This window comes from Vidua macroura, chromosome 11 (genome assembly GCF_024509145.1).
Source record: "Vidua macroura isolate BioBank_ID:100142 chromosome 11, ASM2450914v1, whole genome shotgun sequence".
Lineage (NCBI taxonomy): Eukaryota > Metazoa > Chordata > Aves > Passeriformes > Viduidae > Vidua > Vidua macroura.
In genome coordinates, this window is record NC_071581.1 from 18,898,469 (window position 1) to 18,924,765 (window position 26,297).

Here is a 26,297-nt window from a genome sequence, read left to right on the forward strand (position 1 = left end):
TATAAATTCCTAGGTGCTCCTCTTGAGTCTGGGAATTATACTTGGTGGCAACCTGGCTCCCTGAAAGAAAAATGGGAGGTGGCCAGTCATGTATTTCTAGTCATAAACAGCTCTAAGGCTTTTCTTTTTTACCCTGCTAAGCTGGCTTTCTGTCTATGCCTAAAAAGAAAGCAACTTACCTGCTTTTTTTTTTTTTTTTCTTTTTATCTCTAAGTAGTGAACCTTTTGTAGTTATATAGAGCGTTATTATTGCTGCTGGTAGTTCCTGCTATGTTTTGTTTGGATTCTATTCCAACTTGAGTATTAATTTAAACTCATGTGTAATGGAGGTACTGGAACAGAGTTATTGCTGCCTGTGAGGGTTTAGACTTGGAAGGACAGTGTTTTCCCTCAGTTTTGGTCCAGTGGGTGTGTAAAGGAAGATGCAAGCTCTGAGCAGTAGACTAGCAGTGGTTGCATCAAACAACATTATTCACAGCTGGGAGCTCCTGCTGATGCTGGGGAGCTCAAAGTGGTTGGCAGCTCCTTTATCCCTTCTCTCTGCCTACCTGCCTTTCCCTCCCCACGTTTCCTCTCATCTCCACCAGCACAGCAGCCACCCGTGGTGGGGCAGAGCAGAAAGTGATGGCAGCTGGTTCTGCTGGATGAGCAAGTGAGGGAAAAGCATCACTGATGAGAGCTGAGGAGACTTTTGATCCTTCTAGAAATGGGGGAAGGGTAACCCTGGTGACTGCCAGGAGACAACTCAAAAAAGGACTGGAGTGTTGTGATACTGGGGAGTGGCAAGGGAGGTGGAGTTGGAAATGCACTCAGGGGAATTAATTCCTAATCTTTGGTCAATCTGCCTGTGTTGCCTGCTGGGCTGCAACATAACCAATCCAGAGAAAGCAGGTCCTTGAGACATCAGGTCCCCACTTTCAAACAGGAAAACTTTTTCTAATTGATGGATGTGCACCTTTGAAACTCTATCCTAGATTCTAGTTTGTTGAATTAAAAGCCAATTTTGCCATTACCTGAGCAGTTAATAAAATCTATTGCTTTATGATGCATTTTTTCTGCAGGCTGGAATGGATCTGTCTTGGTTGTGATTTGTGAGATTGAGAGGAAAACACAAAATATAACATATATTTCTACTGCACTGAAAAACCTCACTGTGTTCTCCTTCTAGGGCTTGGAAGTAACCAAAAATGCAGAGCTTATTTTTTCTTAATTATTAAAAATGAGTTTACCTTATTAACATTTTAATAAAGAGAATCTCTTTGCAGTGGTGCTCAGAGTTGCTCTTATTCCTCTCTGTTCAATTCCATTCTCTAAAAGGGAAAATACTATTGAGATATGTAAAGCATGAGGTTAGATTGAAACTAGACACAGAAATACACCAAAGCAAAAATGCTTTCTAAAGGTGCTGTGTTTGTAGAGGTGCTTGCTCAATATGTGTGATGCAAAATGGGGATGCTTTGTGGAGAAATCATCCTTGTAAAGCCATTGGTTCTGGTCATCAGACTCTATCCAATGCTTTAGTGATGATGCTGCTGATCTATTTGGGAAGTTGGCTGGCTCTCAAGGCAGAGTCTCTTCTCAAAGGCTGTTTCACAGTGAAAATATGCTCAGTGCAGCCGAGTGCATGAATGAAAAAGCCTCTGGTACCTTCTAGTCTGGCAAAATGCAGCACAAAACTCAACTTACTCTGTCTTTTCTGCTGTCCCAGGTAAGAAATGTGTGTTTTTTCCTTGCTTTCTTTCATCTTTCTGCTTTTGTGCATTTGGATTTGAAAGTATTTGTAATTCAGCTCTGATTTCTGAGTAATTATACATTGCTTGAATTACTGTTTAAAGATGCAGGATCTCTGCTCTAAGCCAGTTGCTAGGAATGCAGGATCTCATAGTTCCCTGATTTACAATTACAACCAATTTGCCGTGTGATATATAGCATTTTTTTGTTTCCCTTCAGGAAGGGTGGTGGGGGGAATCTTTCAAGTGTCTCCGTTGCAGCTGCAGCGGCAATATTTTCTGTCATATCAAATGCTGCAACTTTGATTTGCCTCTTTCCTCTGTGGCTTGTGCTGGGTAGTAGGTTTACAGACTGTTACAGGCAGCTTGTGTTATTTATTGGCTTTTTTTTTTAAATAAAATAATTGGAGGGGGAAATATGGAGGAAAAATAAAATCAGACCTTGCAAAAGGCTCCCTTCGCCGTACTCTCCTGATAGATGTGTAACACTCCGTTAGTGACTTGCTGTGTAGCCTTTCTCTTATTAAATGTAATAGATCCCCCTCTGCCAGAAAGCAGAGGAAAAAACACCCAGCCTTAAAAACACGGAGCTGCTGAAGCCCCGCTGCTGCTGCCTGTCAAAGCACAGGGACTCGCTGGGCTTTCACTTCTCAGCTGGCCACTCTCTCTTCCTCTCACTGCTGTCACAGGGCTCACTTTTGGGCAGCTCAGAGCAGGGCTGGAAATCCTTTGTTGTTGTCCAGCTTAACTGCGTCCTCCCTCCTTTTGTCTTAGGGGCTCCGTAAACTTGCGTTTAGTGACAGTGGGCTGAGATCCTCTGCACCCAGCAGGGATGAAAGTTAATTCCTTTTTGACTCGCGATCGAGTGGTTTTGTTAACCCTTGGAGGGTTGGTGGGGTTTAGGGTCAAACAAGTGCTCAGGACTCCGAGCTTGCCCCCCTCCATGTCTGTGTAACTGCAATTTCCAGCGGGCACCTGCTAATCCCAAACTGGGCAAGAAGGAGAAAAACGGTGAGGGATCACCACAGGGAGAGCTTTATTGCTAGAGCAGCTGCACAGTGTGCGAGGAGGAGGCAGTAGGGCGATCCACATGCTGTGGATCAAGGTTAGGGCATTCAGGTGCTGGTTTAACCTGGTCAGGAGTCAGGCAGGGACGTGGGTGGCTGGAGCTGTGGGACAGCGGGAGGCTCGGTGGCTGGGCTGGGGAGTGAGCAAGCACAAAGGCATTTGGGTGGGTTTGGGATAACAGCCCTGCTCCGAGCAGTGGAACAAATGAAAGCAGCTGCCTTGGGCCGTGGGTTTGGTGCCGAGCAGCGTGTGCTGGTGCCACATGGAGAGCTCCTGGCAGGGCCACTCTGCCAGCCCGGGCTGGGCTCCCTGGCAGTGTCCAAGGTCTCTGCCGGGACTGCCCTGGGACAGTGGCCAAGCTGCTGCCCAGGGAGGGCTGAGCACTGTCCCCTGCTCCCCAGAGGGCTCCTGGGATGAGAAGTTGTCCCAGAGATCCAGCCTGGGCTGGCACTGGGAGGCGATGCTCAGGGAGCAGAGGGGCTGGGGGAGAGAGAGGGCACAGGCAGTGGAAGGGTAACCTGTGGATGTACTGAACTGGTGCTCTCATCTTGGCTTTGAGACCTCCCATCTGCTTAGCTTGGCTTTCTCTCTGTTTTCAGTCCCTTTTTTTTTTTTTTTTTTTTTTTTTTTTTTTTTTTTTTTTTTTTTTTGGTACAGCTTCTCCAACACACTGCTGAATTAATCAGCTTGAGTTTGGATTTTCTTTAGTGGTTGCTTGTAGGAAAGCAGAATGTATGTGATACAAGAGGATGGATTTCTAGGGCCTGTGAAACATAGCTGGCATTTTTTTAACATTCATGACAACTTAAAATCTGACAAGGTGCAGACACCCGATTCTGAAAACATCCTCTTGTCTTTACTGATAACTTTCAGTGATGCTTCAGAGTTTCTCCCCAGGCTGGGCTGAGATGAGTTCTGCTGTACTGCAGGGCTGAGCTTGTGGTGCTTCAGCCTTGCTTCCAGCTTAAGTGCTCAAATTGCACTCCACTTTCTTTACCAGCATGTGCAGCTCTATCTGGCCACGTCTCTCTCCACCATGTGAGCTAATGCATCTCCAAGTTTACTTTCCAGATCGTGTCTAAGAGTTAATGAATTGGGGAATGACTCAGACTGTAATATGGAAGTGTATGTAATTCTGTCTAGATTGTTGAGTATTGGCAGGTTAAAGTATGAATTGGAGTGGGTGCCATGCTAGGGAAAGAAATGGGATTTGCTGAAACATTGTTTGGCTTTTCTCTTTGACACCCCACATGCACAACTTTCATGTGACAGGAAAAGTAAACAGAAGAATGTGAGAAACAACATATTAAACAAATGCAGCCATCTGCTTGTGTAGTGGTTGTAACACATTTGGGGATCTTTTTCTGCACGTTTTCTTTTTTTCTCCCTTAGGAGTAGCAAGAATGTCTCATACAATGCAATGCTGGTGCAACCAGAAAGGACCAAGTTTAATAGAATTCTTTCTAAGCAGGAGCAATCTAGTAATCTTGCTGTGGAAGCAGAAGATAGTGATAACTTAGTTTCAAAGTAATGACAGCAAAGTTTACAGTGTAGAGAAAAAAAGTTTGAGGAAATTCTTTTATGTCAATAGGAACATGAACTGTAAAAGGTTTATTTATAATGAAAAGACCATTTCTAAAATTAATAACTTGGGTTTTGTGTTTTCTTGCCTCTAATTCAACTGTGTTTTTAAAGTACAAGAACTTTGCCTTTTGAGGAATTAAAAGGTTGAAAATGGAGAAGCACTTTTTCGTATCAAAGCAGCTCATTAAGTATGTATGCAAAAACTGTGATAAACAGGTGAGCAATAATTTTTTCCATTTGTAAAGATTTAGTCTACACTACTACCAGCTGTTCTGTTTTCACCAAGAGGAAAACTGAGCATTAGCTGGAATAAATGAGAAAGGTCTTTTAAGTAATCCTTTAATTCAGACTCACCTTTAAAACTCCAAAGCATGACTATAATATACAATTTTATTGAGCTGAAGCTGACAATAACAACTAAATGTACTCTGGTAGCTTATGCAGTTCACTATACAGGGTACAATAAGCAGTAAATGCATACTCTGAATTAAAAATCTGCATGTTTTACGTTTTCCCCAAAGAATATTTTCTAAAACCTATATACAAAATATTTGTTTTAAGACAAAAGTTGTTCGCAGGCTTGCTTTTCTATGTTATGTGTTTCATGTAGAGAGATGACTCAAAATTTGTAAGTAAGGCTTACAGGGGAAAACTCCCTGTATTTTTGATAATTTTAACAATAACTGTCACGTTTCACTGGGTTGCAACCAAGTAAATTGGAAAAATGTGTAGATTTTACAAACTTGTCATTAGAGTAAATAGAGAAAGTTAGTCCTCAAACTCCCCTAATGCAGAGCCCACACTGCTGCATTCTTAAGCTTTTATTTGTTCAGATTTCTCCAGAAGAGGGCTCCATGCACAGCTTGAAAGGCAGCACCCAGGTATTGAAAGCAAAAGAAATTTAACAGCTTCAGGAAAAAAAAGACAAGTCTTACTCACACAAGTGTGTTGATACAACATTGCAGATTATGCTCAAATTCTGACCAAGTATCTCCCTGTTTTATCATGTTGCTGTTGATCTTATTATCTGAGGTCTTGAGGAGAAGTCCTGTGGTTCTTGTGCTATATCAGAGTTGTAAAAATGCTTTTAAAATGTTAGAGAAACTCAATTGTCAATTACTCTGTATAATTATTTCTACTGATGAGCGCTTTGTGAGCAGGCTGATGCTTTTTCCCCACAGTTTCATGCCATCAGTTTTGGCTATGCCGTCAAACCCATCTTCCAGTTGCATATCTCATTCACAAGATGGTGTCTCCCAAAACACAGAGCCATTCCAGCAGTTGTACTGTCCTATTTCTCAAATATTACCTTGGAGGGAAGGTTGGCACTAGTGACTTACGATGTCTTTTGGCTACAGCTCTAACCTCTAAAAATATCCTTACACAGGACCTGACCAGAGCCCTTACTGCTAAGCAAGGGGGGTTTGTTATAGCAGACAAGTGAAAACATGAAAATGCTTCTGCAGTTATGGCAATTAAACCCCACTTTGTGTACCCCCTGAGACTCAATCCTTCAATCTAAGGCGTAGTTTAGGTGATATGTTGGGTCCTGCTTTCTGTTTCTGAGAATCAAAACTTCAGAAAGGTTTTCTTAGCACAAGTAATATTTGTGCTGTGATCCACTGGGAGTTATTGACTTGGCAGCTAAGAAATTAGTATTCCTAAAAGCTGTCTCAATAGACCAGTGTAACAGGGACTGTTAGAACCATGTAGATGGCAACAGTGGTGCCCCTTCAAGGAGTTGGGAAGTTCTGCCTTCCTTTTCTTCCTGTTTGCTGCAGGATAAGCAGGCTCTTCCCATTCTATTAATATGTAAAAGCAAGCCAGATAACAGAGCCCTCAGTGTTCCACTCTTCCTGCATCACTGCTGGAGTTGCATCTCTAATCTTCAGCTGCTGGGTTGCACCAGTGTGCTGCATGCCAGGATTTTGGCCTCAGGTTTCAGAGTTCTATGACAGCATAAACCTTTCTGGAGGATGGGGGCTTCATTTAGGAATTTGACTACAAAGGTCAGGTTAGCAGATTGTTTTAATTGTCTCATGGACAGTTACAGGGGCAAAATTCACTGTTTTGACACGTATCACTGGTATTTCAGCCAGCAGGGACAGCCGTGTCCTGGGAGCATCTGGTTCAGCTTTGCCGGCTGGGAAAGGGAGGGGATTGTCCTGCTCTGCTCTCCAGTGGGGTGGCCTCAGCTCGAGTGCTGAGGGCAGTTTTGGTCATCACAATATAACAAAGATTAAACTCTCTAAGAGTGTCCAAAGCAGGGCAATGAAGATGGTGAAGGGCCTTGAGGGGAAGTGGTGTGAGGAGTGTCTGAGGGCACTTGGCTTCTTCAGCCTGGAGGAGACTGAGGAGAGACCTCATGGCAGGCACAACTTCCTTGTGAGGAGAAGAGGAGGAGCAGGCACTGATCTCTTCTCTGTGTGTCCAGTGAAGGACCCCAGGGAATGGCCTGAAGTTGTGTCACGGGAGGTTTGGGCTTGATATTGGGAAAAGTTTCTCACCCAGAGGATGAAATGGTCTCCCCAGGGCAGTGGTTGCACCACTGCACCTGAGAGAGCTCAAGAAGAGTTTGGCCAATGCTCTCAGGCACATGGAGTGACTCTGGAGGATGGTCCTGGGCAGGGCCAGGAGTTGGACTCGATGATCCTTGTGAGTCCCTTCTAATTCCACATATTCTGTGATTCTAACTAGAGGTTCATCTGTGCAGGCAAAAAGACAAATCTGCAATGTCCGCTGGGGAGGAGAAACAGAATGAGAGGCATTTATCATCCTTAGGAGACTAAGTGGGCTATCGCATTTCCCAGTTAACTGTGGATGATATTAGTGGGTTCTTGATCATGGCCATATGGTTGCCCTGTGCCCTGCCCTAATCACCAGATGGAAGGGACCAGCCCAGATGGGAGGCTGTGTTTTTCTGTCACTTCATGTGTCCTGCAGCTAACACAATGTTAGTGTACACAAATCAGGAGGATATTAAATGCCAAAGAGGAGAGAAAAATAAGACTTGCTTTATTAGCCACTGTTTCATTATTTGGAGGTCTTGGAAATTTTCCCACTACTGCTTTTTTAAAGTTTTTTTTTTGTGTGTGATGTGGACTGCATTCTCTGTCAAATGGAAGAATCTAATTCTTTAAAAACTTTATGTTTCATATGAAGGGAACTCAATCTGCTCCTATCTTATCCAATACTCTACTGTTTTGCACCATTAATTTTCTTGGCTAGAGGAAAAAAAGAAGGATTTTAAGATTTGGTTCGATGGAGCTGGTTAGAACAGTTGTATGAACAGACTAAAATAAATATGAGATATTAAGAGTGGGGTGAATCTTTTCAACACACAGCGGTTTTCAGTATCTCTAACCACTTGGAAAAGCTGATTAAGGTGTTTCAATAACTTCTGATATCTCTGGATGTCCGTGTATGGGTGTCTAATCTGGTATCTTTATGGGCTTTGTTCTTAGGAAACTGAACCTCCACCTTCAAGATTTTGAAATGTCTCAAAATTGGACACCCATACACAGCTCCCTGAAATTAAGATTTTATTACCTCGGATTCCTTAGACTCCATTTGATAAAGGTTCTACTCCCAAAATGTTCATTTAAATAAATAAAAAACCCCTAGCAAACCACTAATAATAGCTATCTATTTCAGTCCAAATTATTTCATTCTCTTGCTGTGAACAACTAATGCTTAATTCCTTATTAATAATGGCAGTGTATATATTTCTAAAAGTTAATATTTAATTCCCAGGGACTTTGCAGCCTGGTATGCAATGAAGAGCAAATAATTCTTGTGTGTATGAGGGCAAATAATTCTTGTGTGTATGAAGGCTGTATTAACAGTACAGACAGCAAGTGGGCTTCTAAAAGTTTGCAGATTTTTTAGCATTTTGAGTAATCATGGCAGATGGACCTTGTGGAATTTGTGTGTAACAAGGACTCAAAATGCTGAAGGCCTCAGGTTCTAGGCCATTAAGAGGTCACAGCACTGTTGATGTGACTATATGCAAAGAAATATTTGTACATACAACTGGAATTTAGGACAGGAGATGCTGACATGCAAATATCTGTACCTGTAAGCTCAGGTTACCTCAGCTGTTATTGTTTGTGTTTGTTACCCCTCTCCCTTCCCTGGGCTGGCTGTGAGAGCTCCTTTCCTGCTGCAAGGCAAAGTTGACAAACTTGGCTGGACACTCAGCTGAGGGAGTCCTGATTAATGGCTGGCTGCCACATGAGCAGGAACACAGCTCTGGCACACGTAAAAAGAGCATGGATAACTGCTTATATTGCTTCAAATCAATCCATAGAAGCCTTGACACATTGAGTTTTGTTCAAACTGCTATGGAGCAAAAAACCCCAAACGTGTTACAAAGCACTTATCATGCTGATAATTGGCTCATCTACTTTATAGACACTCAATCTCTTTCTTTTCATCTTCTTGGCATAACTTGGAATTGGGCTTCTGAGCACGTTGTCAGTAAAGAGTCCTGGAGTCAAATGCAGGGGATTTTGAACCCATAAGTCTAAAACAAAAGCTGGCAGTTGTCCATGGGGTCACTGTATAAAGGGAGATATCTCAGCTGCCTGAAGTAGGAGTATCATCCACAGCTTGTAGAGACAGCATATAGAAGCAGGGGAGTATCATGTAAAGTTTCCTCTTCCTTAGCCTGTTAGAGTGTTGTGTATAATTGCATTTTCAGCAGTGGGTTAGTGCTTGGGAGAAGAGAAAACCCCAGAAATGTGTGTCCCCAGGATCTGACATTTTCCCATAGACAAATTTTCTTGCTTTGAGTTCCTCTGCTGCCAAATAAGGTGAATTTATACACTTCTCTTGAGACTGCCCTGTGCTGTCCCTGAGGAACCATGTTTTATCAGAAGACAAACAGCTATAACAAAATGTGAGAACTGAACATAGCGCTGCTCTGGAGTTGACAAAGCAGGAAATCCAGAGCATCTGGTACTTTTCTCCCTGAGTGAAAGGAGATGGAATTAGGCATTAGAATTGGATGGGCATTTCCTTCCCCATTAAACCCATTGTTTCAGAGCTCTGTCAGAGGAAGCTGAGCAACTCCAACAGTGCTCTGCAGCAAGCATGGATATCTCAGCTGTGGGTTTGAGTAGATCTGCACAGTTAAATAACCGGCCAAATTAAAAGGTGTTCAGCTTGACCTTCTGCCAAGATAACTGGTCCTGCAAGTGCCAGGAAGCCCTGGTTATTATCCAGGTGAAATACAAAATGAAAAACCTGTGAGTAAAGATAAATGAGAATGATATTAAAATGAAAAAGTACATAAAATTCCATTTTGATTTCTGGGCATATTTGTTAGCTCATTACCTGAAGGTTGTATTTTGTGCCAGACAAAGTGAATTTATTGTTTTCTAAGATGTTTGTTTTCATAATTCATTATCAGATTGAACTAACTGGACTTTGAACTCTATAAATCTTGATTTATGGATATTGGTATTCCTGTCAATTTACTAATACACAGCTCTGACCTGAACACTAAACAAGTCAGGTGCATATTTGATAATCTTTCCTTAATAATGGATCATAAAATGGTTTGAGTTGTACACCATTCAACCATTCTGCTATGAGCAGGGACACCTTCCACTAGACCAGGTTGCTCCAAGCCCTCTCCAGCCTGGCCTTGAACACTCTCAATCCATTCTCTGTCTTGCACTTGTGCTTCTGGACCTGGTTCTGTGTGGAATGTGGCAATATCATTGCAAGAGTCATTATTTGGTGGAACAAAGCTGTAGGGATGGTTAGGAAAGCCTGGAGTAATGGGAGCACACATTCTTGCACCCACATTCCCTGCTTTTTGGGACTGGATAAGCCTCTGACATCTAGTTTTGAAATAATTGTTTTCGTCTAATGTTTTAAATGACAATGTGTCATTTAAAAATAATAAACGAGAATGTAATCTCCAGTGTTAAATGTCACCAAAAGTTTTCTGTAATTGTTGATCTCTGCAGTTTAGTTATCAATGCAGAAATGTGGTACTTTGTGTGGCGAGGGTATTGATTATTGTAATCTGGAAAAAGAGCAGCTGATAAGTTCACATACCATGTGTTACCAGGAAGTAAGATAAGGATGCTGGGGTAAATCAGGAAATTTTGTCTCTTGTGGAAATTATTTCTGGTCTTGCACATCTCTCAACTTCACTTTTGTGTGTTTGCAATAGCAAAGCAGTGCTGCTTGCGCCAACACAGGAGCAAGTCTCCAGAGGATGTGGATTGATTACATTGCCCTCCTTTTGTTATCTGGGTGAAGGATGGGTGGTGTCAGTGCCATGTGCATTCTTACTGGCACGTACCGGGGTGCTTACACGGCTTCTATTGCTGTGATAGCTGAGCACCCTACAAATGGTAATGAATTTATCCTTGCTTCCCTAAAATAACTGCTCAGTTACGACAGGAACATTATTCTGAAATGGGAGACAGCCTCCAACATCTGCCTGTTTCAATGACTTGAGGTCTGTTATCTTAGGTGAGTAATGATGTCGCCTGCTGTCACTTGGGCTGCTGGTGTTGATTCAGTGGTGACACTTCATTGTGCTCCAGAAGGATTAATTCTGATTGGAGGGAGCCCAGAATAAATTCAGTCTTTAGGCCAATCAGAAGGTGGTGTTTTCAGTAGTGTTTTAATAATGCAGCTCAACTTTCAAGAATGTAATTAGGATTTGCCAAGGAACTGCCTATCTCTATACAGTAGTTACTTGCATAGAGAGGAAATGAATAAGATAAAATAGAATCATAGCTGCACAGAGCTCTTTAGGCATAAGGGAATGGAGACTACTTGCTCATAGCTGCTGCTTATGATGGCTGCTGGCACAATGATCAGGTGGAGCAGAGGAGGAGGATGAGGCTGGCAGTTCTATTTACACTCAAGGCATTTCAGACCACAGCAGTTTGGGGTAGAAAATGGGGACAGATAATGCACAACCAACTCTACTTGAGTAGGGCAGAGGTTCTGCATCTTTCCACTGCAACAGGAGACACAGTCTGAATATTTCTCCCACCATCTGCTCACTGACAGGGGTTCCCGTCTTCCTTCCTTTCCTCAGTTTGGAGGAGGCAGAGCTGCCAAAATCTTGGGCTGCTCTGGCAGGAGGTGAGCTGCTGGTCGTGGCTGTTTCCCCTCCAGGTTTAATTGCTGGAAGTGGGATGTTGCGAACCTGGAGTGTGACTGGTAGGGTGATGCACCCAAAGATTTGAATTCCTGGGAGCACTAAGACACATGGATGCACCATTTGTTACACGCCCAAACATGAAACTCTGGATTTTTATGGACTGTTGAAAGCCAAAGTCTGATTTTGTGGAACAGCTGCTTCTTCTTGTGTGTTTGTCTCTCTGAAATGAGGATTTAGTCTTGCACTTGCTTCCCAATAATAGAATTTTCAAAGCTTTTTCCTCCTTCAGGAGGCAAAGGCACACAAGCACAGAACCTGTTTCTTGCTGTGCATGGGAGCTAAACATTGATTATGGGGTGGGTGAAGGAGTTTGTGTAAAACAAACTGACTTGCTTGGCTGCAATAACTCATGTTGAACCTGAACAGAATTGTTTCTCTAACTTGTTCTCGACTTCTGATTTCTGCATGCTGTGTGTTTGTGGAGTCTAGCTGGGATATGTAGGAATAAAAAGCCATCGTGCACAGCATGAATGGTTCTCTCTGCCTTACCTCCAGGCTGACTGGAAGCATCAGCATTCCTGTAATTTCCTTGTTCAAATTACTTTTTTCTCTTTTCTCCTCCATCTGGTTAAAATAATTCAGATAGTCTGAGTGCTTTTAGTTTTTATACTCAAACTTTCCTCTAGAACTCCTAGTGTTGGGGGAAAGGGTGAATAATTTTTACTACTGTGAATAATTTTTACTACTATGCTTTAACTTAGATGAGGTTCAACAGGCTCTGCTGGAAAGTCTATCCCTGTTCTTGATGCTTATAGATGTTTTTCTTTTGGCGATAGAAGAGAATGGAGGTTTTCTTGCACTATGAAGAGAACCAGACACACTTAAGGAGTTGCTTTCCTTTAACGTTTCACATGGATCATATTTTCACTGGATAATCTGAAGATTCCCCAGAGTTAGTGCAGTGTTAAGTTCCAACCTTTGGTTAATGTGGTAGGGAACTCTAAATGTTGTTATATCAGTACTTGTGCTTTTCCTGGTATGTTCATATCACCCTATTCCTTTCTCCCTTAGTTCTTTCTGCACATGTGGAAAAGAGAATTTCATTTATTGTGCCCAATAATGGTGTTAGGTTGGTGATCTCCTGGAGTCAGAAGTGCTGGGGTAGAAATTTTTTAATAAACATGCTGACATAGCTGCTGAATTTCTCCTCCTTTTCCCTGGTTGACTGAGGAGTACAAGAAAGAAGAGCAAACCTTAAAGCATAAAAATGGAAGGGAAAGCAAAAGAAAGGGGAAAAGAAAAACGAAATGGTATTCAATGTTCTGTCACTTTGCAGCTGTTAGGATTTGGAAAGCAGCCTTTTGTATTTGTGATACAGTCACCAGATGTATACAAGAATGGAGCACAGTCTGATTTTGCCTGATTTCCACATCTTCATTTGCACAATCTTGCCTCAGAGCTTAGGCTGACACCCATATCCAGAGCTCTTGCTCATATCTCCATCTGAATTTGTTGGCACCAGGAAATGGTGATACTGTTTTATGCACATTTGTGTATATCAGCATGCTGGCTTATGAGAGGCAGGAAATTTAATCCTTTGTAAAACTCTTTATCCATTTCCAGCATTCATTAGCTGCCACAGAACTCTCCTCTCTTTCACATTTTATATTTTGGTGGGGCTTTATTATCACTTGTTCTATGTCTTGGTGGACAACATTTATCCCTACGCTTTGATGTTGTTGTATTTATTAAATCCATTCTACTGATTCTTTGGGAAGCTTGTTATCACACAGATATCCCTTCCTCTAATTGACTAATTGGATGGGGAAGGAATGGGAGTGGAGAGAACAGAAGACAACTGGGTATAAATTGTGAGGCCAAAGCAGCCTTAATTGCAGGACAGCACCTTGCAATTTCTTTTGGGACTGTTTGCATGTCACTCCTTTAATTGTCTGAAGCTGATTTATGTGTATCAGGAAGGTGACTTGCCACATGTTCTCTGTGTGACACCAGCAGGATTTTAACTGTTTACTGATGGATGTGAGTATGTCCAAAAAAAATGGAAAGGTAGGAAAGGGTGAGAGAACCTCAGAGGGGAAGTACGACTCTGTTATGGTTTTCTAGCAATAAATATGAAGCAAGGCAGCTACCAGAAACAGATGAATGATGTCTTGCTGAAAAGGGGCAACTATTAGGAAGGAGACATGCTCCCAAGTTTTGTCAGATATTATGTGACTTCCCCTCTCCTACCACTTTTGCTAATATATAATTTCACAAATTTATCCCTTTTCTCTTATTTTTCTGACAATTCTTGGAGGCTAGCTAAAGAGCAGGAGAATAAAAGGAAGAGAACCTGGCTTCGGGCACATTTGCAAACTAGCTGTTAGTTTTCTGCAGGTCCTTCCATGCTTCAAACAGAAACAATCCTCCCCTGACAACTGAGCACAGAACTCATGTACAATGGATCTGCTTCTGACATTGTATTTCTGGGGCGTTTGTACGACTCGTGATTCATCTGGCAGTGCTTGAGTTTAAGCACTGATAAAGGCAACACAGCAGAGTGCAAATACATTTGACCTTTCAAAACACTGAATAGAAAACAAAAATAGAAGAGTTACTTTGCAGTTCTTCCTTCTACGTGTGTAATGACTGCAAGCAGACCAGCATTCTGATTTCTGCCTTGGGAGCCAGGGTAGCAGAGAGGCCTCCAGGCCCGGGCTCCTCTGTTGTTCCTCCTGTTGCACTGTGTGTGAGTTAGCCTGGTACTGACATAGAGGTACGGGTCAGCTTTGATTTCCCCAGGTCAGGGATTGGCCTGATGTCTGCTGCATCCAAAAATCTTTACTGTTTGGCATGCTGTGTTTGTATAATTGGCACTCTGGTCTTGACTGACTGGTGGGCAGGTGTCTGTATTCCAAGTGTAAAGTTTCCCAGGAAGTGTCATTTTAAATCAATAGCACTGATACAGAACTAAGGCTGGGGCACCTGTGGGAAGTTCCTGCCAAAATCCTCAGCCAGCTGCAGCCTTAGCTTGGATGCAGCCACCTCATATCACTGCTGTGAGCTGCTTTGGAAAGGGAATAACTCCATGGGTGCTCTGTGGTGTCAGGGCTGCAGAGCTCAGTCTCACTGGATCCCTGGAAGGGCAGGGCATGGAAACAGAAGTGTGGTTGGGGCACACCAGCCCTGTGACACTGCCACTCCCCATGGCATCCCTGCTCCTGGGGAGGATGTGCAGCTCTGAATAACACTCCAAATATGATGGGAACTGAAGAGTCTCCCTTCTGTTCCTCGTAAAACTCTGGTTGATTTGTGAGCACATTCCTTTGCTTTACAAGCAGAGGAGGGACGTGCAGTCCATCTCTTCCAGCCAGAGATGCACAGGGTGTGCAGAATTGTGTGCCAGGCTTTGGGTTAGGGGTAGGTTTTAAATGAGGTGATCAGGTTAAACTTTCATCTTGAGCCTCTTTGGGGAAGGGAGGGAAGACTATGCAGCGGCTGGGTAGGGCTCTGATCTGGCATTGCTACAGCTATTTTTGATATTTCTAAAACTACTTTCCAGTAACTGCAGTGGAATTTGGATGGTTTTTTGGTCTGAAGCTTCTTAGCTATTAATGATAGTCCATCTTTAATTTATTTGTACTACCCTGCTGCCTTGTCACATGCTGGTCAAGTCTTGTGCAGCAGAGAGAAACATTTTTCCCTTATCCCACTTCCTTATTTCTTGCTGCATTGTGTAGTCACCTCCTGTGGCTGTGTTTACATTAATTTCACTAACAACAAATCTTGAGGAATCCACTTAAGTAATAATCATTTTTTATTTTAAATTGCCCCCTTTTCCATATTTTTGTGTGAATGGATAAAGTATCTGATCAGCTTCCCTGGCACCTGTAATAAAAGCTCTCTCTGGTTTTGTTCAGTGCTTCTGGCAAGGCTTCATGCTGAAACAAGGCTGCTGGACTGGGAGGGTTGTATTTGTGGATTTAAAAAGAGAGGTAGAAAAGGAAGGGATAAACTGATATTCTGCCTTTAGTAATTCTCTGCTGTAAAATATATAACTAGCCACTAGATAAGTGGCACTAGTGAATTGAAATTGAAATTTCTGTCTTTTCCAGACAAAGCTCTAACTGTTCCCTTCAAAGTTGTGCTCTTTTCTGCATATTTTTGGGACTACACTTTGGCCTTCTGGCCAAAGCATCATATTTGTGTAACAGCCCAGCTTTGGCTGGGAAAAAGCAGGGCAATGAGTTTACTCAAAGCTGTGACTTTGAGTGTCCTTAGTTTTAAATGTGTTTTGAGCTTTGGTTTTCCCCTAGCCCAGCAAACTCTGTGTGGACTTTGATATTATTTCTGTGTTTTAGCTTCTCTTTTCAGTCTGTGCTGCTTCACTAAGAATCTGAAGTGCAAAGCAGTGCCTTTTCCCATCCCACCCACCATATGCATCAGGCTGACCTTTGGCTTGGATGCAATGTTTGGTGTCAACCCTGTCCCATTAGCAAATATCACATAAATCATAGTGACAAGGTTTCCAGGCTGCTGTGGCTGGGGGCAGGTTGGCACTGAGTGTGTGTGAGTGACAGAAGAGATTTCTGATCTCTGTTAGCACTGAAGGACAGGCCCCAGCAGGCCCAGGAGAGTAGGGTTGTTCCTTGCTCCATCCCTTGCCCTGTTTCCATGTGGATGACCTCCCTTGGGCTGTGCCTTGCCTTTGTTGTTCTTTGTTGGGTCAGAGCCCACCCCTGGCACCAAGAAATGGCTGCTGGTCCTGGTGGGGATAAGTTCATTTGGAGCTTCAGCACTTGGAGCCTCAATTCTCTCTTAACAGCCTCATCCTTGTTGAGCATCTTGATTTCAAGTGTCTGTTGAAGCACTGTAAACAGATTTCCTTCAGCTCTGCAGCACTACATGCTGTGCTGCAATACATTCTGTCTACTTTAGAGCTGTTAGTGATTCATTAGTTTGCTGTTCCAAAAACCAATTCCAAAGGGATCACTCATCTCCCTAGAGCAGTGAGGGTATTTTCAAGCTGGCTACACAGTGCTGTGGCAGGTTTTTTTGAGACTTGCCTTGTTCAAATCATGTGGCAGTGATACAGCCAAAGGCTGCCAGTTCAGTGGAGGATTGCATGCAGATTCCATGGGTGGGAACTTGAAATATTCTTAGACACAGCTAATAATAGCTCCTCTTGACTCCTGAAATGTCACAGTGGTCTTGTGGGTAACTGCACTTTGGAAAGCATTAACTTTTTTTTTTTTGCCACCAAGAGTAGTCCCTGACATGTTCAATGCTGCATTATGCTTGTAACAGAGAAAAGTGTGCTGGAAATGAAGAACCTTAATCCATCTGTCTGTGAATTGACTTGTGTCAAGATCTCAGAATTGCAGCATCAGTCTGGGGACCCAGGACTGTGTCCTCTCTGAGCTTTTCCTGTCCAGAGATTCCTAAGATCTAATGAGCATGCCTCTGGAAGGGCATTGGAAACATAACAGTGAGAAATCTCTGGTGTACTAAAGAAGAAAAGGTGTTATAACATAAAGCAGTAATTCCAGTTTTCTTTAAAGGGGTCAGTTGCTGCCTAACAGACTGTCCTGCAGTCAGGTCTCCAGGGTTTCTGGAGTTTCTGAGTATATCTTTGTCCTAGAACTGGTTTTTCTGATGTAGAAAAATAACTCTGCCTTTCACAGAACTTCCAAAGTTTTCAATTGTTTTATGAACCAAGAGAAAACAGAAAAAAAAAATGTTCTGTGGAACTAAGTTAATACTCTTTCTTACATCAGCCATTTATTTCTTTTTGCTGTCTAGTGCACCCAGCAAGGTACCAGCAGTATGTCTCCAGCTGCAGGATTTGCTGTAAGATTTTTATGGACTGCTGGAGACCAGGCAGGGATTTTGACATGTTGACTGCAGAGTGGCAGATACTGATACATAAAAAAACTGGGAAGACTAAACTTTTAGTCAAAAGGTGCCAGCATTTAGAAGAGTGAGAGGTTAAGCAGCAAGCTTTTGTTAGATTATAACTGAAATCATAGTTCTGAGCAGGTGAGCTGGGTTTTAGGAGATGTTGGACACTTGTTGTCTCCTGGGATTTGGATTAACTGGGGCACTTGCCCCTTGCAAGTACAGAGCTGCATGGGAATTGCAGAGAGCCATGCAATGGAGGGTGATGCAAATATGGGGACAGGCAGATGGCCTGTGTTCCAAGTGACTCTTCTCAGTTGCATTTTACAGCTGTTTATTACAGTTACAAACACCTGGATGTGTCTTTCAAGGCAGAATTGCATCCCTGGGGGCCATGATGAACAGGACATAATGAAGGGGCCTCACTTTGTACATGCTACTGTATTTCTGATTTTGTTTTCCTGATTTCTCGCAGAAGTTTGATGATAGCATCACTTAAGAGCACAGGAAAATCAAGTGCAAATCAAAGGAGGAGCTTGTGAAAAGTCTCATGGGAAGACTTTATTAATTAGGCTTTGTTTGCAGTCACAGCCAGGATTCCCCATCAGTTCACGTTGACCCTGCTAGTAAGAACCCAGAGGAACATGGCTTGTGGGGGATCTTGGAAAAGAGTCTTGTACTCAATCTGTTTATTTGAACTAATTACTTTAATTATAGTAATTAATTTGTATCTTAATGAGCAATCCATCCCTCTATTTGTGCAGTACTTCCAGAATTTAGTCCTCATCTTAGATATGTTGCAGGCTTCTCGTGCCAATGAAGATTTATTTTCAGAGCACTTGGGGAATTGTGGTCAACAAAATGACTTCACCTGAAGGGGAGGCTTGGTTGTTGTCATTTTGTTCTTGTTCAATAATCTGAAATACATCATCAGCATCAATGCTTTACTTAAAGAAAAATAAGGTTAGAATCAATGGGGTTTTAAGAATATTATCCTCTTTACCCAAGGTTTCTTTTCTTTTCCAGAAGTACTCTGTCATTTTCTTTGCTTGGCAACTTAAATTAACTTGCTTGTGAGCATTTAAAGCAAATTGTGTGCTTACAAATCTGAGAATAAAAGCAGAAAAGATTTATCTCGCCATAAGTTTTTATTCCTCTTGCATTTATTGTACCTTCTCCCCTCTACCCTCTAAATCATGATAATCAGGCACTGGAAAACATATTTTATATGAGGATCCATGTGAGTCCTGGCAGATGGATAACGGGTTACTCTCAGCTGCTCTTTGCCATTGCTGGATAAACTCCATCTTGCATTGACTCACAGAAGTCATCAGGCTTCATTTCAAGTTCATCCTTCTTTGTCATCCTGATAGGCAAAGGCACTGGGGAATTAAGACATGAAATTGTTGGTATTCTTAGAGAAGCAATGCCTGGAACATGTGACAATTGCTGGATCTGTGTTCTGTTTAAACTTGCTGAAAGAATTAGGTTCCCGTTCTCTCCGTGTGCTGCCTGCAGTTTGCTGTGATCAAAGAAAGGAGTGGAGGTGGTCTGCTAGGAATGCTTCTCTCCTTCTACATGAAAGAACAAATTACTACAGTTTTCCCCTTCATGGAATGATGTGTTCATCCACCTACTTCAGAGCAGTCAGCAGCTCTTTGTGAAATATTGGTGCAGGCACTGGCTGCTCCTCAGGTGGCTGGAAGTGCCACATTTGTCACTCCTTCCCAGTGTTTGTGGCTTTACTCTGAGCTAGTCCGAGGAGGGAAGCAGTGAGACCTGCCCAAAGTTCCCCACGTGACCAAGCTGATGATTTCCTTTCTATGTGTAACATCTGTGCTGCACAAAAATAAGATGTGACAGTCCTTCATGTCCCCAGTGAAGTGCTTGCTAGAGGTCCTACATAAGACAACTGACAGCTGCAAATTGATTTTTTTCTTTGTGACACAATTCAAACTAGGGGTTAAACCTAGTAGCTAAGAATTAGTTGTTTGAATAATAATTGATCAGATTCCTCTAAGTGAAACACTTGGTAAGAAAACAATGATAGCCAGTATGAGTGCTATGATTTAAATAAAAAATTGCATTATGACATTCACATGAATATTAGGTCTATCCTAGCACGTTTTTCTTAGACTTATTTTAAGTGCAATGCAGCATTTGAGTGACAAGATCTTGCAGAGAAATGCTTGCTTTTCAAGTTTTTCATCATTTTGACATTATACTTGAGAGCAGTAATTGTGATGGTGTTTCTAAAGTCCAGAGGTTTATCTGTCAAGAATTAATAACAGATAAACATTTTGTTTGTTTTCTGCATTTAATCTATTGTGGTATTAACAGAAGATAGAAATCAGATTTTCTTTCTCTGATGAGTCCTTAAATTCAATTTAGCTGGGATGAGGTAAACAACACTATGATTTGAAAGAGGATAAACCTCCCTGAGCTATTAGGGAACTTGTATATGTCTGGATGTCCTTGCTATTATCATAACTTTAATCATTGTAAGCTGCAAGCCCATTCAAAGTATTATCTAAGCCTGACAACATCCTCAGTGTTAGTACAATGCATTAAAAAAAAAGCCTTTTGTGCAATCTCTGTCTCAAGGACGAGCCACCTAATTAACAGACCAGCCTGAAACACACACTGTTGTGTTTGTCTTTATTAAGACATAATGAATTGCAGAACTCAAAGTTGTTTTTTTGAATCAGAATGATCTGAGGGAAGCATTTCATGGCAGAGAGTGGAGAAATGTGAAGGCATGAAGTACCACAGTGAGGAGAATGTTAAGTATATCCATGTTGTGTGTATGAATAGACCTAGGGCAGGCAAAAGCCTGTGTTTCGTTGAGCTACAATGGCTTTTTTTAATTCCTAAAGGTAATACTTGGTTTGTAACTCATTATTTTTTAACTTGTGTTCATGCCTTAAAATTGAAGCTTCTGAACTTTTGGGATTCACCTCAAGTTGCTCTGACTGAGTCTGAGATAGTCATATAAAATCCAGTCAGAGCCCAGTCTGACTCTTGCTCTCAGGTTTTGAACCTGTGTGTATTTTTGAACACACTCAAACTCACATCAGCGGTATGAAAGCAAGTGCTCAAATCAGCTGTTTTGAAGAGCAAGGACTGAATATCTTTACAGCTTCAAAGTAACCTGGTCCAGCTGTGCACTACACTCATGGGTTTGTGCTTGCTTAATTCTTACAATGGGAGCAGAGATAAAGCAACAGCAGCTGCAGACCAGAAAATGTGCATGGAGTAGTTTGAAGGACTGATCTATTAAAAGTACAAATGAAAATTTGCCAGGTTTGATGGATTTTGAAGTATCTGGTTGTTATCCTCAAGAGCTACATTCAGGACCACGTGGATCCTTCCTTCCTGTGTGGCTTTGGCAGGATGGATCTTATAGTTTTTAACTACAAGTGCTTCCCTGCCTAAACATCCTTCACAGAAGGATTTCTTTGGACAGGCATAATTCATTTGAGTTATATCCACCAGGATTTGGGTCTCTAGCAACCCAATAGGAATTGTCACTTTAGGATTCTGGAAATAACTTGCTCACAAGAGAATACTGATGTGATATTTAAAAAGAGCCTTAAAGCAAGTGTCAAAATATGAGCAGACCTTAGAGATACATCAGGTATAACTATATGCAGGGCAACTTAGAGCAAACCACAAAATGGTGTTTTTATTTTCCCCTGTGGTGTGATGTTATAGCAGAGAATGGTGTGTAAAGCAGAAAATGGAATGTGTTTCCTTTTTTTCCTCCTGCTTTTAAGTACAGTGATGTGTCCTAATTTAGACCTAATTTTCATTCCTCTAACATTGCTTGTAATAACGTCTAAAGTCCTCAGAATTAATTTGACTGGAAAAATTCCAGAAGGACTTTCAATTTTTTCTCATTAAAAACATTATAGATGTCTTAATTAGGCACTGTTATTAATGGTAATATTACTCAATTTAGAACTACACACTTAAGATGTGGTTACCTCTAGTGTGATTAGTCAGAGAAGCTTTGCTATGCAAGGTTGCACACTAGAATTCTGAACAGTTAAATATTTAGAGCCAGATGCTCAGCTGTGTAAATTGTGTGGCTACTGTGGCCTCAGTGGAGCTAGACTACTGTACATTAACTGGGGATTTGCTATCTAAAGTTATAAACAATCTTTTCTGGCTCATCTCCCTCACTATTTCTCTCTTTCTTTCTCCTATTTAGCTTTTTTTCTCTCCACAGTAGAATAAGCTGATGAAGTAACACATGCACATGTTCCTGCTCCAGGATAAGCTGTTTAACCACTACAACTTAACTAAAGCCACTCTACACTTGTATTTCTCTTCCCCTCTGTCTCAGGGGGGATTTCCCCGACTTAAGTGAACCTGCTCTTGATTTAGAACACAGTTCAAGGACCTTTCCCCTGTGTCTTCCACTCTAATGGGATCTGTTCCAGGCTCCAGGTTGTGGCACTTTGCTCTGCTTGGTGAGGACCTGTTGCTGCTACATGTAAGGGGAAAATTAGGTGGAATGTTTTATTTGCTTGCCTAGACACAGGTTTACACTAACTTTTAAAGCACTCTGTAGACCAGTTAATGTGTGTATTTTCCTGTTAGAAGATCGAAAGGAGCTATTTAGGTTTACTAAATTTGTGCCTGGCTCCGTTAGCACAGAGGAACCCATGACAGTGTTCAGGTCAATAATTACTGTGGCTCCTGTTTGGTGTTACTGATGTTTATTGTGACTGGGGATGGGAAAGGTTGTTGGCTACCTGGGCTGCTGCTGCTCTGTGGTTTCAGTTGGGGAGCGTGTACAAAATAACACCTGTTCTTTGATTACCGTCAGGTTATAAGACTTTGTTAAAAAAGTCACCCCCTATACCCCTTAAAATCACACAGCAAATGTGCCAATTTTTAAAGTTTATTTGCAAAGTGAGGTGTAAATTAAATTGCATGTAACACACCAAATCTTTGCCTGTTCTGTTGCTCAGCGATCTCAGGGTTTATATTCCAGGTGTTTTCAAGGTGTAAATTCTTACCTAGGCTGTGTAAGAGCTCATTTGTGTGGCAGAAAAAGCTGCTATTTTTGTGAACCACGTGAAACCCAGATTTGTGTCATCCTGCAGGTAGTTCAAGCACGAAATGAACAGTCATCACACGTTCAGGTTCAGGTGGACAGATGTGCATGGGGCTGTTAAAGGCATCTGGATATAGAATTGGTGTATGGGATAGTACTGAAACCTCAAAATGCTACAGACATTTGCATCTGTTCACTGATGTATATAATGACAAGTTATTTGGGGTAGTGGGGTGTGAAGCTTAAGAGGAGCTTAATGATTTTTTCCTTTAATAAATCATTTGACTACAGAAGTGTCATCTTTCATTAGCTTGCAATTTTGTAAAAGTTAAGACTGAGCATAATGTTGCATATGATTCTAAAACATCTGGTACCAATATCTAGTAGCAGCTGTTTAGCACCTGAAATATAAACAAAACATGATTTTACCCATAGCTGTTATTGTTAATTTTCCTGGAAGTTTTGGAGTAGATGCACTATGCAATAGATCTGCTCAGGAGAAAGAGTGAGTGAAAATTAAAATAAAGGTCTGCATAAAATGTTGACTAGGAAAACAGCTGTATTTCTAAAAAGATTTTGTTTTCTATTGAAATGAAGGAAAAAACTTTAGAAGAAATCCTAAAATGACTGATAACCCTTAACTATATTGTTTTCATAGTGAAGTGCATCCCATTAAAATTTATGATCTGTTATAATTGTGTTCATATTGTTTCTTTTTCCCTATCCATCTTCCTCTGAGGAAAGTTACCCAGTGCTTTGACTGTGGTGATATACTTAGAACTCTATTCCTGGTGCTTGAACACCAAAAGGAAAATAAAGCAACCCCTCAAACAATGCAAAGTGAGAATGAGGTGACAGCAGTTCACTTGCTGCCTTTCCTGTCTGTCCTGTCTTGGCATTCTCAGGAAATGTGGGGGCTGCATTGTCACCCGGAGCAGAGAGCAGACAGAGCAGAGGTGCCTTTGGGCTGCTGCAGTTTGAGCTGCACCTGTGAAACCTCCCCGGGGCCCACTCTGCTGTGTCACATTGCAGGATTTCTCCCTCTGTCCCAGGGCATCCATCAGGTGTGTTTGCTCCGTGAGGGTGAGAGGATGATGCAGCATCAGCTGCACCTGCTGAGGCTCCCCTTGACCCCGGGAACTCAGCTTGGTTTTCTAACATGCCGTGGATGAGCAATACCCATTTCAGGCACCCATACCCAGTGATGGGAATGTGGTTTATGGGAGAGCTGAATGTGCACAATCAAGCAGTATTTCCTGTGCTATGTCTCTATAAACTGTTCCTTTTAAATCTTGCCACTGTAAAAAGCAGAGAGGTTTGCCAAGTAATCTGACTTTAATGTTGCTTGTAGCAGGTTCTGGTCATTCTGGAGTCGTTGGTGGGATTTATATAGAAGCAGAATAAGATCTCAGAATATTGCAGAGCATCAAAAGCCATACATGTGGCATTAACATATTTTCCTTCTCTTTTGATGGTTCTTTCCAGGTTCCTCTGGGATGTGAATTCTATTTAGGGCACCAATATTCTAGCAATCCTTTTATCCAGTCATGTGTAAACTACCTGTACAGAATAATATCACTTTAAGGGTGGAATAATGTCGATATTTGACACTTGAATAGTTTTTTTTCACTTGTATGATGGTCCCTGAGGAGTGCAAATGGTTAACTGTGATGCTGGATGTCTGTTTTCCCTTTTCACTTCTTAGTAAGGACACAAGAGGACTCTTTAAGAATGTGAGCCCAATGAAGTTTATTTCTGTCTTGGGGCATTGAGTTTCTTTTGATGTTTGCCTATTTCCAGCAGTGATTAAAAGTCACTCATCCAGCATCTTGATCTGTGCCTACCATGAGTCTGTGCATCTGTGTTGCAGAAGAAGTAGACTTCTGACTGTGTAGGCATGATTTTTGATTCATTCTGTGTATGTGTAACTAGAAAAATTCCCAATTTTCTGTTGAAATGACCATTTTACTGGATGATTCAGGTTCTTTACCTAGAAGTTGATTTTAAACCCATTATGCAGTATGGATGTTCAAGAGTAAATAATTTATAATCACAACCTCATGCTCGAGGATGCTAAATATCAGTAATTTTGTATTATAACTCATTAAGGATGACATTTGGGCTCCCAGGGGGCTTTTTGTAAAACTCCTTTGGCCTCAGTAATGTCAGGATTTCACCATAAGTGTTACCTAAAAAATAAAATGATGACATTTCACTTCTTACTAAATCCAATTAATCTCCATTAATTGCATAATAATTTTAAATGTAATCTTATTTGAAAAGCTTGGAAGTGCATCAAAAACTATGACCTAGATCCTGCAGTTTTTAACTAGTTTATGAAACAGAAGGGTTTTTTTGTGCATACATAAGGTAGCAGTAGTCATTTCTAAGTACTTACAGGATCTTGGCTTGGTTGTGTACACAGGATATTCCCTTGGAACCAGACCTGAGCTGATGATGTCTGGAACATGATGCTCTTTCAAGCAGCAAATGCAACAAATTGTCACCAGGTTACAGCTGGAACAGGGGAGTTCTCATTCTGCATCAACAAATTGGAGTCTGAGAAACCTTTATGTTGGAAAGACCTTTAAGGTCAAGTCCATCCAGCACAGCCAAGCCCAGCCCTAGATCCTGTCCTTAAGTGCATCCCATTTTTGCATCAACTGCTTTGCTATGGCCTGTTGGACTGGTTGGTGCTCCTGGTCCTTACGTGGATGGGGGTTCTTGGCCACTGATGCTCCTGGCCCTGTGGGATCCTGAAAGCTTTCTCAGTTTCTGTGGAGTTTCCTGTGGTTTGGGACTCCCCCGTGCATTTTCCTGGAATTTTCCACTGTGGGTTGTGCTGGCACTGGGCCTGCTCACTGTGGCAAATGAGGCTCTTCTCCTGAGAAAGAGCCAAGTGTGCATTTGTGTCATCTTTGGACAGAGAATGAAGCAGAGTGTGAGTGACTGCTCCTGGCATTAGACAAGAAAATAAGAGGATACAGACCTGTTACCTTGTCATCACCCTCTGTCACTTGGAAAGATGGATTGCCTGGATGAGGAGGAGTAGGTCAAAATTAAGTGTTCAGTATCTCAAATAGAAGGAACTTTGTCCTGCATCCTCCTGAGGTGACATAAACTGTTGTCAGGGGTGCTTGGGACTGCCCTAGCACTGGCCAGCTATCTTGCTCTTTTTGTCTGTTTTATTAAATTGCCTTCCCCTCCATGCAGAATTCCTGTTTAAAATGGTCTCTGCCCTGTGTTAATTCCCAAATGTGCCAGGGTATGTTACTGTGAGCTAGCCCAAGAGCTTTGCATAGAACCAGTTGCCTCTAAGCTTTTACACATGAGGATTCTTTATTTATGCTCTTTGTGCTTGTGTCCAATGGTGCCTATGTAGGAAATAGAGACCATGGGCATCTGTGGGGTTCCTGGGTTCTGGAGCTGTGAATCTGAAAGTCAATGGGACCTTTTCAGTCCCTTGTAGCCAATAAGGCAGCCAGTTCTGTATCTTAGGTTGTTTTATCTCAAACTGGTTAAAATGGCCAAGATTTATTTGATGTACAACACATAATCACATCCAGAATGTTTTAATGGCTGCTTTTCTAATCTATTTTAACCAAAATAAGCAAAACTGCCCCTTGTAAGATTTTAATTCACTTCTTTTGGGAGATCTTTGGTGAAGATATTTCAGTGCCTCTCTGTTTGAGAGAGAAATATGTTTTGAGACTTCAGAACCGAAGTGGAGGAGGCCCTGAAGGATGTGGTCTGACTTTGAAGTTTTGAGGAGGAGGTTGGACTAATTGACCTCCAGAGGCCTCTTCCATCCTTGGAT

The 26,297-nt window shown here is 41.8% G+C and overlaps 1 protein-coding gene across 5 annotated transcripts in view; it reads left to right on the forward strand.

Moving 5' to 3' along the window:
* Nucleotides 1-1,592: 1,592 nt before the first annotated feature.
* The window catches only part of CDH13 (cadherin 13), a 748,238-nt gene continuing 723,533 nt past the window's right edge, over nucleotides 1,593-26,297 (forward strand). For 3 of the 5 annotated variants that reach the window (XR_008438901.1, XR_008438902.1, XM_053987831.1), the window contains exon 1: nucleotides 1,594-1,708. Coding sequence is in view for 2 of the 5 variants with exons in the window: in XM_053987831.1 (XP_053843806.1) it covers nucleotides 1,664-1,708 (45 nt within the window). In the remaining 3 variants the exon portion in view is untranslated. Of the gene's footprint in view, nucleotides 1,709-26,297 lie in introns of all 5 variants that reach the window. The other 2 variants (XR_008438903.1, XM_053987830.1) reach the window with 1 other exon arrangement.